The 15,804-nt window shown below is 43.8% G+C and overlaps 1 protein-coding gene across 1 annotated transcript in view; it reads right to left on the bottom strand.

Annotated features, from left to right (window-relative positions):
* DNAH8 (dynein axonemal heavy chain 8) overlaps positions 1–15,804 on the bottom strand; it is a 617,537-nt gene that overhangs the window by 229,375 nt on the left and 372,358 nt on the right. The window contains exon 45 of the mRNA XM_043511607.1: positions 15,442–15,629. Within this exon, the coding sequence (XP_043367542.1) occupies positions 15,442–15,629 (188 nt within the window). The remainder of the gene's footprint in view (positions 1–15,441; positions 15,630–15,804) is intronic.

The following is a 15,804-nucleotide window of genomic DNA, read 5'->3' as shown; positions in this document are numbered from 1 at the left end:
GTGCTTTTTTCCTAATGTAAGAAAATATTCATTTTTTCCATTTGGATAATTGAAAAATGGATATTTAAGTTGCCAAAAACACAAATGCCTTTACTTGTTTGGAGAAATTTAATTTTCAAAAAGAGAAGTTGAAAGCATTAGACATTTACATGTTGTATTTATTTTTCTACTGTTCAGAAGGTACAGTACTATATTGTGGCACTCCAAATATATGCAATAAAGCAACATTTGAATTACTAGACATTAATCTAAATTCAGGCTGTCAAACGATTAAAAAATAATCAAAATTAACCACGAGATTAAAAAAATAGTCATGATTAATTGTCATTTTAATTGCACTGTTAAACAATACTAGAATACCAATTTAAATTTACTCTAAATATTTTGGATCTTTTTCTACATTTTCAACTATGGTGTTTTCAATTGCACCATAGAATACAAAGTATACAGTGCTCACTTTATATTATTATTTTTATTACAAATATTTACACTGTAAAAAAGATAAAAATATAGTATTTTTCAATTCACCTTGTACAAGTACTGTAGTGCAATCTCTTTATCATGAAAGTGTAATTTACAAATGTAGAATTTTTTTTTTTAGGGCTGTCAATTGCATTTAATGCAAGAGATTAACACAAAACAAATTAATGTTTTTTTAAACTATCGTTAATCATACACCTCTGTTTTTACCCTCTTCACTTACTGTACTTCATCGCTTAGTGGATACTGGCACAGTTCTATTGTGTTCTCATGGTTTGGAGTGATTAAATATCAGAAAAAGTTAATGGAGCAAAGCAGCAAAAATTCAGGTCTTTTGAATGGGAAGTTTAGTTTAAAAAAACTTCCAGATGGTTCTCTGGATAAAAAGATGGTTATCTGTAGTTTTTCTGAGGCTGAGTTCCAATACCATTGAAATAGTTCAGGTCTGCAGTACCACCTATCTGCCAAACATGCTTTTGCCTCTAGTTCTTCTGCTACAGATAATCCACTGACAGCAAATGAATCTTGCCAGCTGCAACAGAGTAAACTTAGAGTTTCAGGATCACTACAAGCCCATGGATCCAACTAAGTGCAACAGCTTAACCAATGCTATTAGAAAATGGATAGCTATGGACTGCAAACCACTCAACATTGTAAACACAGAGGGCTAAGGGATGTTATTCAAACTGCACCTGCCAGTTAGTCATACACCTCGTGCTCCCAAGGAACCACTGCATCAGAAATACATGACCTATATCACAACATGATTACAAAGTTGGAGCTTCTGAAAAATGCACTAATGGTTGCTTTGACTGGTGATCATTGGACATCCTTGAGCAATGACAGCTATCTTGGAGTCACGGTACACCTGACTGATGCTGCATGGACACTGCAGTCATTTGCTTTAACAGTAACTCATAAAACTGCAATTAATCACAACTTTTAAAAATCTAATTAACTTGTTTTGCATTAATTGCTTGCATTTACTGTGATTAATTGACAGCCCTAATATAAATAAATATACTGAGCTTATCTCAGTCTGATCTCATATAATACTGCTATGGAAAACCTAAGAGTGCCTGTACCTTGATTAAATAAGCTGAAGCATCAGAAGTAGGGCTGTCAAGTGATTAAAAACACAAAGCGTACAGTGCTCACTTTATATTTATTTTTATTATAAATATTTACACTTTAAAAAGAAAAATAGTATTTTTCAATTAACTTAATACAAGTACTGTAGTGCAATCTCTTTATCATAAAAACAGCAAGGAGTCCTTGCGGCATAAAAGTTGAACTTACAAATGTAGAATTATGTACAAAAATAACTGCATTCAAAAATAAAACAATGTAAAACTTTAGAGCCTACAGACCACTCAGTCCTGCATCTTGTTCAGCCAATCACTCAGACAAACAAGTTTGTTTACATTTGCAGGAGATAATGCTTTCCACTTCTGGTTTATGTCATCTGAAAGTGAAAACAGGTGTTTGCATGGCACTGTTATAGCCGGCGTTGCAAGATATTTATGTGCCAAATGCCCTAAAGATTCATATGCCCCTTCATGCTTTGGCCACCATTCCAGAGGACATGCGTCCATGCTGATGATAGGTTCTGCTTGATAATGATCCAAATCAGTGTAGACCAACTCATGTTCATTTTCATCATCTGAGTCAGATGCCATCACCAGAAGGTTGATTTTCTTTTTTGGTGGTTCAGGTTCTGTAGTTTCTGCATCGTAGCATTGCTCTTTTAAGACTTCTGAAAGCATGCTCCACACCCTGGCCCAATCAGATTTTGGAAGGCACTTTGGATTCTTAAATCTTGGGTCGAGTGCTGTAGCTATCTTTAGAAATCTCACATTGGTACCTTCTTTGCATTTTGTCAAATCTGCAGTAAAAGTGTTCTTAAAATGAACAACATATGCTGGGTCATCATTTGAGACTGCTATAACATGAAATATATGGCAGAATGCAGGTAAAACACAGAGCAGGAGACATACAATTCTCCCCAAAGGAGTCACAAATTTAATTAATATATTATTTTTAATGGGTGTCATCAGCATGGAAGCATGTCCTCTGGAATGGTGGCCAAAACATGAAGGGGCATATGAATGTTTAGCATGTCTGGCATGTAAATACCTTGCAATGCCAGCTACAAAAGTGCCATGTGAATGTCTGTTCTCACTTTCAGGTGACATTGTAAATAAGAAGTGGGCAACATTATCTCCCATAAATATAAACAAACTTGTTTTTCTTAGCAATTGACTGAACAAGGAGTAGGACTGAGTGGACTTGTAAGCTCTGAAGTTTTACATTGCTTTGTTTTTGAGTGCAGTTATGTAACAAAAAAATTGTCACATTTGTAAGTTGTGCTTTCACGATAAAGAGATTGCACTATGGTACTTGTATGAGGTGAATTGAAAAATACTATTTCTGTTATTTTTACAGTGAAAATATTTGTAATAAAAATAATACACACTTTGTATTCTAGGTTTAATTGAAATCAATATTACTGAAAATGTGGAAAAACATCCAAAATATTTAATACATTTCAATTGGTAGTCTGTTGTTTAACTGTTAGATTAAAACTGTGGTTAATCAACAGCCCTAATCAGAAGCAATGCATTAAGAAAGGAATGGATCTAGGTCCTACATCTTCCTCTTGGGTTTGAAATATATTTAAGGGTGCTGAAATATTTTGGGTAGTTGTTGCAAGAACCTCTGGTGTCAAAATACCACAAGAATGTATGTTGTCACAGAATTTTGCCTGAGAACTTGAAAGAGAAAAAACTGGTAACTACCTTTCCGTAACTGTTGATCTTCAAGATGCATTGCACACATCCATTCCACCGCATATTGTTGGAGATTTTTCCTTTACCAATCGCTGTCAGGGCAACGTGAGCTCCTTCTGGTACCTTGTACCACTGCATGCGGGCATAAAGGGCTACGCTGCCCCCCGTCCCTCCTTTGTTCCTTCCTACCAAAAACACTCCGATAGAGAGGGGAAGTGGGTGGGTTGTGGCATGGACATATGCAACACATCTCAAAGAACATTTACAGAAAGGTAGGTAAAAAACGGTTTCTAACCTTTTCTGTAACTGTTGTTCTTCAAAATGTGTTGCTCATGTCCATTCCAAAGTAAGTGTGTGCGCACGTGTGCACCGTCGCCAGAAGTTTTTCCCTCAGTGGTATCCGTCGGGTCAGCTCCTGTGACCCTGGAGTGGCACCCGCTGATCCTCCACCCCTTCAGTTCCTTCTTGCCAGCAACTCTGACAGAGGGGTAGGTGGGCGGGTTTTGGAATGGACATGAGCAACACATCTCAAAGAACAGTTACAGAAAAGGTTAGTAACAATTTTTTCTTCTTAGAATGGTTGCTCATGTACACTCCAATGTAGGTGACTCCCAAGCAGTTACATTAGAGGAGGGCTTGGAGTTCATTTACATGCTGATTGGAGTACCACTCTGCCAAAGCCTGCATCATCTCTGGCTTGCTGAGTGATAGCATAATGTGTCATGAATGTGTGTACCAGTGACCATGTCGCTGCCCTACATGTCCTGTTTCGGGACCTGTGCCACAAACATGGCTGATGACACTTGCACCCTTGTAGAGTGTGCCATCAGTTTAGGAGCTGGGCTCCCACCAACTCATAGCAAGTACGGATTTCACAATCAGATTCTCTGTGTTGAGACTGGGTTGCCTTTAATTCTGTCTGCGATGACCACAAACTGTTCCACAGTCTTCCTAAAGGGCTTGGTCCTCTCTAAATAGAAAGTGAGTACCCATCAAATGTCCAATGAATGGAGCACAGTTTCTCCCTGCTAGCATGGGACTTTGGGTAGAAGACTGGGAGGAATACATCTCGATGCCTATGGAATTGAGAGACCACTTTTAGCAGAAAGGACAGGTGGGGTCATAGCTGCACCTTGTCCTTGAAAAAGACTGTGTATGACGGCTCAGAGATGAATGCCCAAATCTCCAAGATCCTTCTACCTGAGGTGATAGCCACCAAGAATGCCACCTTCCATGACAGATAAAGTAATGGGCAGGATTGGCAGTGGCTCGAATGGGGGGCCTGCCAGTCTTGCCAGTACCAGATTAAGGTCCCAAGAGGGCAGGGGCTGGCAAACTTGCGGGTAAATTCACTCTAGTTCTTTGAGAAACCAGGCACAAATCGGGGTTCAAAAATACTGACCAGCCATTCACCCAGGGATGAAACGGAGAGATCGCTGCCAGATGGACTCTTACCAATGAAATCACTAAACCTCTTTGTTTCAGATGGAGCCAGTAATCCAAGATCGGGGCAGTGAGGCCTCAGGGGGGAGACTCTCTTTTGAAGTGACAAGATAGAGAATCTTTTCCATTTAGCCAGGTATGTGGCTCTAGTCAATGGTTTTCTGCTCCCCAAGAGCACCTCCTGCACTTGTTCTGAACACAACCGTTCCATCTGGTTTAACCACGGAGCTTCCACACCATCAGGTGAAGGGATATGAGGTTCGGGCAGAGCTGGCGACCATGGTCTTGTGAGATGACGTTGGGGAGCAGTGGTAAGCTGATCAGTCTGAGAGGTCCAACAAGGTTATGAACAAATCTTGGTGCAGACAAGCTGGTACTATGAGGATCAGCTGTGCTCGATCCTTCTTGACTTTGAGTAGGACCTTGCAGATCAGGGATGTAGGAGGAAACATGCACAAGAGCATTCCCATTAAGGGAGAAGAAAGGCATCTGTGAGAGAGTCTGGGCTGTGTCCCCAAAAAGAGCAGAACTGGGTGCATCTCTTGTTGAGGCTCATTGCAAACCCCACTTCTGGAAAATCATGTTTACGATGTCTGGGTGAATGGATGACTCATGATAGTTGGTAAAGGATTTGCCGAGGTGGTCCACCAACCCGTTCATAACTGATGGCAGGTATGATGCTTCAAGGTGAATAGAATGGGATATACAAAAATCCCATAAAGTCAGAGCCTCCTGGCATAAGGGAGAAGACCGAGCCCCCCTTGTCTGTTTATGTTAAATACTGCTGTTGTGTTGTCCATGAGGACCACTGCCTGGTTTCCCGCTAATGAATTCTGAGAGCCAGGCAGGCCAGGTGAACCACCCTTAGCTCCCTCATATTGATGTGCAAGGCCAGTTCTTCTTGTGACCAAAGGCCTTGGTCCTGAGGCTCCCCAGATGGGTTTCCTATCCCACATTGGAAGCGTTTGTGACTAGGGACAGAATGGGAGCAGGTCTTGAGATGGGAACAACCGCACACACATTCTCTGGGTCCTGCCACCATCGAAGCATTGAAATTATCGATGGGGGAAGGGAGACCACCCTGTCCAAATGATGGCGGCCTGATGTGTATACTGACACTAGCCACAACTGGAGTGGCATTAGCTTCAGCCTTGTGTGCTGCACCACATAAGTGCATGACGCCATGTGACCCAGCAGCTTCAAGCACATCCTTACTGTACTAATGGGGTGTTCTGCCACATCTTCTATAAGCATCCCTATTGCTTGAAAGTGACTCTCCAGAAGAAAGGCCCTGGCTCAGGTGGAGTCTAGGACCGTGCCAATTAATTCTATTCTCTGGGCTGGTGAAAATATCGATTTCTAATTGTTAATCAATAGCCCCAAGTCTTGAAAGGTTAACTGTATCAGTGCTACATGAATTTCGACTTGGTTCCTGGACTGGCCTCTAATCAGCCACTCAGCCAGGTAGGGGTACACTTGCACCCAACTCCTCAGGAAGACCACCATAACTGACATGCACTTTGTGCTGCTGATAAGCCAAAGGGTAGCGCTGAACTGATAATGGTTGTGGTCCACAAACTGTAGATATTCCTGTGTCCTTAGAATATCACAGTGTGAAAATGTGTCCTTTAGGTTGAGGGTGGCATACCAGTCCCCTGGATACAAAGAGGGGATAAATCACGGCCAGTCAGACCATGCTCAATGTAAGCTTTTTCTTGAAGATCTTGAGGTTCCACAGATCCAAAATGGGTCTTAGGTCACTGTTGGTCTTTGGGAACAGAAAATAATGGGAATAAAACCTCTGCTCCTTAGCTCTGGAGGAACCTCCTCCACTGCTCCTGCCCGTAGAAATGACTGCACCTCCTGGGCCAGAAATCTCATGGAAAGGAGGGGAACAACTGAACTGTAGGATATATCCCATTTCTACTGTGCACAACACCCAATGGTCGGTGGTAATGCAGGACCATGCCCGGTCCACAAATGAAGGGAAGATAGGATCCAGGTAACGTCCTGGTACGCCATCCCCAGGTGTACTCTCAAAAGGCCATTTGCCCAAAGAAGAGGGAGCCTCCTTCAAATGGTAGGTCCTGGATGGTTTTCTGGACCTCATATGGAAGTCCCAAGGTCTGTAATTGTTTCATCACCAACGCCGAGGCCATAACTAAGGCAGCCACATCTGCCCCATCCAGAACCACCTTGAGGGATGCTTTTCCTTCCTCCACTAAGGCTGCAAACTCGCCCCTCAATTCTAGAGGCAGGAGCTCCTTGAACTTTTCCAAGGCAGACACGGAATTAAACCCATAGCAGCCTGTCGTAAATATAAAGGGAAGGGTAACCACCTTTCTGTATACAGTGCTATAAAATCCCTCCTGACCAGAGGCAAAATCCTTTCACCTCTAAAGGGTTAAGAAGCTAAGGTAACCTCGCTGGCACTTGACCCAAAATGACCAATGAGGGGACAAGATTCTTTCAAATCTGGAGGCGGGGGGAACAAAGGGTTTGGGCTGTCTTTGTGATGCTTTTGCTGGGAACAGATCAGGAATGTAAGCCTTACAACTCCTGTAAAGTTATTAAGTAATCTAGCTAGAAAATGCATTAGATTTTCTTTTGTTTAATGGCTTGTAAAATAAACTGTGCTGGAGGGAATGTATATTCCTGTTTTTGTGTCTTTTTGTAACTTAAGGTTTTGCCTAGAGGGATTCTCTATGTTTTGAATCTGATTACCCTGTAAGGTATTTACCATCCTGATTTTACAGAGGTGATTCTTTTAGCTTTTCTTTAATTAAAATTCTTCTTTTAAGAACCTGATAGATCTTTCATTGTTCTTAAGATCCAACGGTTTGGGTCTGTGTTCACCTGTACCCACTGGTGAGGATTATTATAAAGCCTTCCCCAGGAAAGGGGGTGTAGGGCTTGGGGGGATATTTTGGGGGAAGACGTCTCCAAGTGGTCTCTTTCCCTGTTCTTCGTTTAAAACACTTGGTGGTGGTTGCATACTGTTCAAGGACAAGGCAAAGTTTGTCCCTTGGGGAAGTTTTTCACCTAAGCTGGTAAGAATAAGCTTAGGGGGTCTTTCATGCAGGTCCCCACATCTGTACCCTAGAGTTCAGAGTGGGGAAGGAACCTTGACACAGCCTAAGAGGGCCTGATGGTTGGCTATCCTCAGCTGGATGCCCCCCATGAAATAGACTTTCCTTCCAAATAAATCCATTTTTTTACATCCTTGGCTTTTGGGGATGGCCCCTGCAGCCCCTGCTTCTCTTTTTCATTCACCACAGAGACAATCAAGGAGCCCAGTGGCAGGTGAGTATATAGGAACTCATCCCTTTTGAGGAACAAAATACTACCTCTGTTCTCTTACTTGTATCAACATAAGTGCTTACCAAAGATCCTTTATCAGCTCCAGAATAGCCCCATTCAGGAGTAAGGCAACTCGCGACGGCCCTGAGAGTGCCAATATGTCCACAAGGGAGTGAGCAGCCTCAGCAACTTCTGCCTGAATGCCCAAGTTTTGGGCCATCCTGTGTAGAAGCTCCTGATGTGCTCTACAGTCATCCTTGGTGGGCACCACAGCGGTCCCCACTAGTGCCTCATCTTGGGAGGAGGATGACGAAGCCAGTACAGGGACCAGACCTGGAACCGTCTCTTCTATAGATGGGTCCCGTGAAGGTGTATCTCGTTCCTCGGTACCAGCATTACCACCAGCCTCTGCATTGACCTCAGCGCCGGGAACTGCTAATCCAAGGGGGACTGTGGGGGAGCTCACCCTTTAAAAGTCACCAAGTATGCGTATTCTGAATGGGGCCCTTGGAGCTGTTGGAATGCCCACGGGTTCCAAATTGGCCACTGCATAGGTATTTGCCATTGAGTTGGTGGCCATGGTGTTGATGTCAACCTCTTAAACCATGTCTAGCACTCGGTGTCTGTAGCCCAACCATGTTTATTCCCCCTTGAGGCACAGGATTCAGCCTCTGAGTCTGATTCAGGAAAGTCATTCCTAGGTGATCACGGTGGCACGGTGCCAGTCAGCACCGGTGAGCAGAGTTGTGGGGGCGATGAGCAGTGCGGTACCGAAGTGGGGTGGTGCTGGGAAGTAGAGCAGTGTCGCAGGGGAGAGCACTGCTGCAACATAGACCAATGTCGTAAAGTGCATCGGTGCCACAAGGTGGAGTGGTGCCACTTGGGGGAAGAGCTGTGCCATTGCATCATAGCCGCCTTGCCCTTGCTACGCACTTGCTTTGGTGCCATAGCCTCTCTCGGTGCTGGGGTTGCTGTTGATTGTTCATGCCGCATTGGAGATGGTGGCATCGGGAAGAAGAGTAAGTCCCTCACTGCGTGGAATGCCTTTGGTGTTGATGGTAAAGCCAGAACTGAGTTTCCCCAGTGGCTCTCCCTCAGCAGGGAAAGCATTTGCATTGGACTCAATAATGCCCTTCCTGGCACTGGAGTCAATGAAATTGTGCACTCTACTGTTGCCTTAGAGTGGCCTGGTGCGGGTTACACCCTCTCTGAGCACCTATGGCCCTCAGGCCTAGGGGTCAGCAAGTGCCCATGGTTCATCTTACGCCATTTCTTCTTCAGCACCAGCAATGGTGAGCAGTGCTGAGGAGTTGGTGCAGGGATTGTCTTCTTGTGCACTGATGGAGAATAACAGGGCCAGCAGTACTTTTTAGTGTCCTTCCTAGGTGCAGAGGAGGAAAAGTAAAGTTGTGACACAGGGACGCCAGGTGCTCCTAACCGACCCTGAGGTGGTCAGTGCCAATTCCCCTTGTGGCTCTGTATGGAGATGAAGTGCCACTTCAATCAGAAGGAACTTTAACCTGTTGTCCCTCTCCTTCTTGGTCCTACATGTAAAGGTCTTACAGATGCAGCACCTCTCTTGAATGTGTCTCTCCGAGGAACTTAGGCAACTGTCATGTGGGTCACTCACCGGCATCAGTTTGTGGCACGGAGCACATGGCTTAAAGGCATGTCCTGGAGCCGGGGCAGCTGAGCCCCGTGTGCAGGGAACTAAACCTATACTAACTCAGTTAACTACTCTTCTAACTACCAACTAATGTAATAACTATATACAATTTTCTATTTACAAAAGTCCACTGAAGGAAGCACTTGCATGACCAAGAGACCAGTAATGTTCCAGCGACCGTCATGGGCGGTTAAAAGGAATTGAAGGGGCAGATAGTCGGTAGGCCCCTATATACCGTGCCATGGGGGTGCCACTCCAGGGGGTGCAGGAGCTGACCCGATGGACACCACTGAGGGAAAAACTTCTGTCGATGGTGCATGTGCATGTGCACACCTACATTGGAATGGACATGAGTAAGCACTCAAAGAAGAACCGTTTTTTCTTCTTTGAGTGATCGGATGTGTCCATTCCACTGTAGGTGACTCACAAGCAATTTGAACTGGTTTATCAGAACATGGGTTGAAGGACAACTTGGCCTAATCTGGCATTGTCCTTTGATTGATGAGAGATGGCATAGTCAGAGGCAAACATATAGATCAATGACCAGGTAGCTGCATTACTAATATTCAGAATAGGAATCTTAGCCAGAATGGCTGCAGAAGTTGCTCTCAACCTGTTTGAGTGCACCATTACTCTATTTGGAGGTGTAACATCGGCCAATTAGTAACATAAATTAATGCAGCTGGAAATCCAGGTAGAGATCCTCTGGATGGAGACCATTTGGCCTGTTACTCTATCTGAAATGGTTACAAAGATTTGAGATAAAGACCTGAATGGCCTAGACCAGTCCAGGTAAAAACCCAATGCTCTTCTAATATCTAGAGCAGCGGTTTTCAAACTTTATGAGCTGAGCCCCCCATTTAAGTTACAATTTTTGGTTGTGCCCCCACCCCGAGCCAAGACAAAAATAGACACAATACCTGCCCCTTCCCCCTCGGGTTTTCAGGGTGGGGGAAGGCACGTGCCAAAATCTCTGGGGGCAGAGCCAGCACTGGGCATGAAGGCTGCTGGGAGCAGAAATCGGCACAGCTGCAGCAGATATTGACACTGACCCACAGGCTGTGTGGCCTACTAAGATGAGTCAGGTAGTGGAGGTGGTGCTCCCTCCCTGAATTCCACCACACAGTACTCCCAATCAGACCTCAGAGATCAAGGAACTTAATTCCTCTCTAGATTCCTGCTGTAACCAGTCAGTAAAGTCCGATACCTTGTGCCTGTTGAAGCTATCATACTTGGAAAGGAGTGCCTGGTAGTTGGCAATTCTAAGCTAGAGACTGACAGGTGAGTAATTCTTCCTTTCAAAGAGATCCAGTCACTTGAGTTCCCTTTTCTTAGGTATTGCCTTGCTTGCTCTTGGGCAATGGTAACAACAAGAGATCTAGGTGTGGATTAGTATAAAAATACTGAAATCCTGATGATGGTGTCTGGTACATTTTCTCTTCCTTTTTCAAAGGCAGTGGAATAGGTGGGGGTTCTTCAACAAGAGCTGTGCTGGCTCTAATCATCCTTCATTGATTAGCATAGCCAGTCTTGCTGGCATTGAGGAGTGCATGGTATATAACAATTTGAGAGATTTGTCTTGTACCACATCAAATGTTTTTTCTGATGTCACAGCCCTTCCTCAAAGGAGGTCTTGAAATGCCCTGCAGCCATCAGGAGGTGATGGAGTAGATGGGACCACAGCCTCATGAGGTGATGATGATGAAATGGCAACAAGAGTGAGTTCAGTAGGCAGATGGAATTCCTCATCAGAAATTTGTAATAGCTAAGTATTCACAACTGACATAGATTCATAGATACTAAGGGCAGAAGGGACCATTCTGATCATCTAGTCAGACCTCCTGCACAGCGCAGGCCACAGAACGTCACCCACCCACTCCTATGAAAAACCTCACCCATGTCTGAGCTATTGAAGTCCTTAAATCATGGTTCAAAACTTCAAGGAGCAGAGAAGCCTCCCTCCAGTCAACCATGCCCCATGCTACAGAGGAAGGCAAAAAAAACCTCCAGGGCCTCTCCAATCTGCCTTGGAGGAAAATTCCTTCCCGACCCCAAATATGGCAATCAGCTAAACCCTGAGCACATGGGCAAGATTCATCAGCCAGATACCCAGGAAAGAATTTTCTATAGTAAATCAGATCCCATCCATCTAATATCCCATCTCAGGGGATTTGGCCTATTTACCCTGAATATTTAAAGATCAATTACTTACCAAAATCCCATTATCCCATCATACCATCTCCTCCATAAACTTATCAAGTAGAATCTTAAAACCAGATAGATCTTTTGCCCCCACTGCTTCCCTTGGAAGGTTATTCCAAAACTTCACTCCTCTGATGGTTAAAAACCTTCGTCTGATTTCAAGTCTAAACTTCCTGGTGGCCAGTTTATACCCATTTGTTCTTGTGTCCACATTGGTGCTGAGCTGAAATAATTCCTCTCCCTCTCCTATATTTATCCCTCTGATATATTTATAGAGAGCAATCATATCTCCCCTCAACCTTCTTTTAGTTAGGCTAAACAAGCCAAGCTCCTTAAGTCTCCTTTCATAAGACAAGTTTTCCATTCCTCGGATCGTCCTAGTAGCCCTTCTCTGTACCTGCTCCAGTTTGAATTCATCCTTTTTAAACATGGGAGACCAGAACTGCACACAGTATTCTAGGTGAGGTCTCACCAGTGCCTTGTATAACGGTACTAAAACCTCCTTATCCCTACTGGAAATGCCTCTCCTGATGCATCCCAAAACCGCATTAGCTTTTTTCACAGCCATATCACATTGGCAGCTCATAGTCATCCTATGATCAACCAATAGTCCAAGGTCCTTCTCCTCTTCCGTTACTTCTAACATCTGGGATTGTTGTTGCTGAATCCTAAGAGGAGGCAGATTTAGCCCTGGGAAGGACAGAGGTGGGTTTTCTGGCATGTTGAAGACCCTGTGGTGCCCAGTATGGCCAAGCATGGGAGCCAGAAGTAAAATGAACGAGGGACTGCGGTGTAGGATACCAGAGGATGTCCTTCTTATATCCTGTGTCTACTAGGGTAGCCTTGTGCTCTGGAATCTCTATGAGATGCATTAAGATCTTGGGGAATATGTGGGAGACCTCTCTCCCACAACTGCAGTCTGAAGCAGATGTGGAAAAGTAATAATTCTCTACCAGTGGAGGATCTGATTTGGTAGGGGTCCCTAGGCCTGATGAAGAATGCTTGTCAGTACCAAGGATTGTATCTGGTACCAAAGACAATAGTGGTGACTCAGAAGGGTGGATACTGCTAGATTCACCCACTACTGTGAATTTCAGTGTCAAGACAGCTGGTACTGTGAACAACATTTTGAGGATGACAGCACTGGGTGGAAGTTGCTGACAATGATGATACCAATATAGCTGGTACTTCTAGAGTGAGCTCCGATGTCAGTATTAAGAGCTGTGAAGCTTGTGCCAGAGACAATGGCCAATACTGAAGTACAGCAACTAGATTCTTTATGAGTGTCTGAATGACTGAATTTATGCCTTGTACTACCCTTGACTAAGGAGGAACGAGGCAAACTCTGCCTCTTTTATTAGAGACCTCTGCTTGTGCTTTAGAAGAAGTATTCCGTGTCCTACCACTAACACTCAGTGATGAATAGTTAACAACAGGAGCAGCCAAGGAGTGTGTTTCATGGGAGCAGGAGTCCAGAAGCTGGCTGCAGGGCATTTCAGGAAGACTGCTCAGATATGCGTTTATCCTGCATAGCTGGATCAGAGACAGGCCTCATAAAACTTTTTTCTCAGAAAGTCTAACCGACAACTTATATGACCATCACTGAGGGATACAGTTGCCTTACATGACAGGCATTATTTGAGGTTTTGTTCATTCATAAAGGATGAAGCCTGGTAGCAGGTAACCAGAAAAAATTTACCTGTAACAGCTCACGAAAGCTTATGCTCAAATAAATTTGTTAGTCTCTAAGGTGCCACAAGTACTCCTTTTCTTTTTGCGAATACAGACTAATATGGCTGCTACTCTGAAACCAATAAACCTATAGTAATCCTAAACTACTAAAACTATTCTAAAGTGTTAATTATATACAATGAATTTGTTTTAGATACAGTAACTCCTCACTTAATGTAGTTATGTTCCTGAAAAATGCAACTTTAAGCGAAACAATGTTAAGCGAGTCCAATTTCCCCATAAGAATTAATGTAAATGGGGGGGTTAGGTTCCAGGGAATTTTTTTTTGCCAGACAAAAGACTATACACACACACACACACACACACACACACACACACACACACACAGCATAAGTTTTAAACAAACAATTTAATACTATACACAGCAATGATGATTGTGAAGCTTGGTTGAGGCGGTAAAGTCAGAAAGTGGGATATATCCCAAGAGATGCCTTACTGCTAAATGATGAACTAGCAATTGGCTGAGCCCTCAAGGGCTAACTCATTGCTAATGTAGCCTCACACTCTAGAAGGCAGCAGGAATGCAGGGAGGGGAGACAGAGTGAGAGAGAGATGCTGATTTCCCCTTTAAGTACGCTGACCCACTCTTAAGAACACTGCCTTGTTAAGTTAATCAGCAAGCTGAGACCACAGCTGCTGCCAGGAAGCTCCCTCCGTCCTGAGCCCAGTCATGTATCCCCCTGCTCTATGGAGATGGGGTAAGCGGGGTGCAGGAGCAAGGGGGAGGGGGACACCCTGACATTAGCGCACACACACACACCCCGCACAGCAAGCAGGAGGCTCGGGGAGCAGCTCCAAGGCAGAGGGCAGGAGCAGCACATGGCAGTGGGAGGAGGGTTAGCTGAACTGCTGGCAATTGATAGCCAGCTGGGTGGCTGCTGCACAGGAAACTTAGGGGAACGGGGAGCTGATGGGGGGCTGCCGGTCCACCCTGGTTCCGAGCCCCCACCTGGTAGCTGCAACGGGCAGTTCTTTCTGCAAGCAGTGGATGAAGCAGACAACTGCCAAACGAAGTTGTAATGGAGCATTGCACAACTTTAAACAAGCATGTTCCCTACTTGATCAGCAATGTAACAACGAAACAACGTTAACCAGGACGACTTTAAGTGAGGAGTTACTGTATGCACGTGCACAAGACAAAGAAACAGTGGCTTGCAGTTCCATCTTGCAGCCACGGGAGGTAAGGGATAGCTGAGGGTTGTTTGGCCCCACTCTGACCTTTATGCCCTCAGGGGGGTGTGTGTGTGTGTGGGTGTGTGTGTGTGTGGAGAATGAAGGGTCATGAGGACACTCAAAACACATGCATAGCCCAACAGACATTGCTGGCCCAACTATTCCAATCGTGAGTGCTTGGGGATATAAGCATGCCAAAAGCAGAATATGTATGGAGAAGCACATCAAGAATATTTTATTGCATACTATTAAAAATTAAGACATCCTCCCACACACACACACAAGATCTGTGGCAATCTTTTTAGATGACTATCCTTCACTATCATTAAATAAGGAACAAAACTATTAATACATTAATAGGTAATTCACAATCATGATTCATTATACAGAAGGAAGCAGCATTCATTTAGGCAAATATATCTGGGCTTTGTTTTGAAAAAAGTTCAAACAACATTTTCAGGAGACAGTGTGGTGGTAAGTTATTGTATACTTATTGTTTGCAAAATCAGTACTATGTACATACCATAATGTAATTAACAATATGCATTGCTTTCAAGTTACTATGTTATTAACTTGTATAATTTGTCTTCTTTTATCAAGGATTACCAAATTACACTCTTCCATTGATATATTTACCATTGTAAGAAAAATTCCGAACTCTGGATTTAAATCTACAATATCTCCATCAGAAAATATGAACTGCTTTTTCCTTTCTTTCCTTGCTGTTAAAATAATATAAATTTGTTGTGCTGCAACTGATAAAACAGGTAATTCAATTCTGTTAAATTCATCGAAGCATCCCCAGGAACCTGACTGTGCAAGACCTACAATGGAAAAGGAAAATGTGGCTGATGACATGGTTTCTGGAAATGATTCCCCCACAAGCCTAAACTATTTGGTCGGCACCTCTCTTCCTGCAAATATTGCAGGCAGTTCAGTATACAAACTTCTTAACAGTGAAACTCAATCAGAATAAATTTTTTTAATTCTTCAGGGAAT

This window comes from Dermochelys coriacea, chromosome 3 (assembly GCF_009764565.3).
Source record: "Dermochelys coriacea isolate rDerCor1 chromosome 3, rDerCor1.pri.v4, whole genome shotgun sequence".
NCBI lineage: Eukaryota > Metazoa > Chordata > Testudines > Dermochelyidae > Dermochelys > Dermochelys coriacea.
The sequence above is the reverse complement of the archived record's forward strand: the minus strand, read 5'-3'. Positions and strand labels throughout refer to the sequence as shown.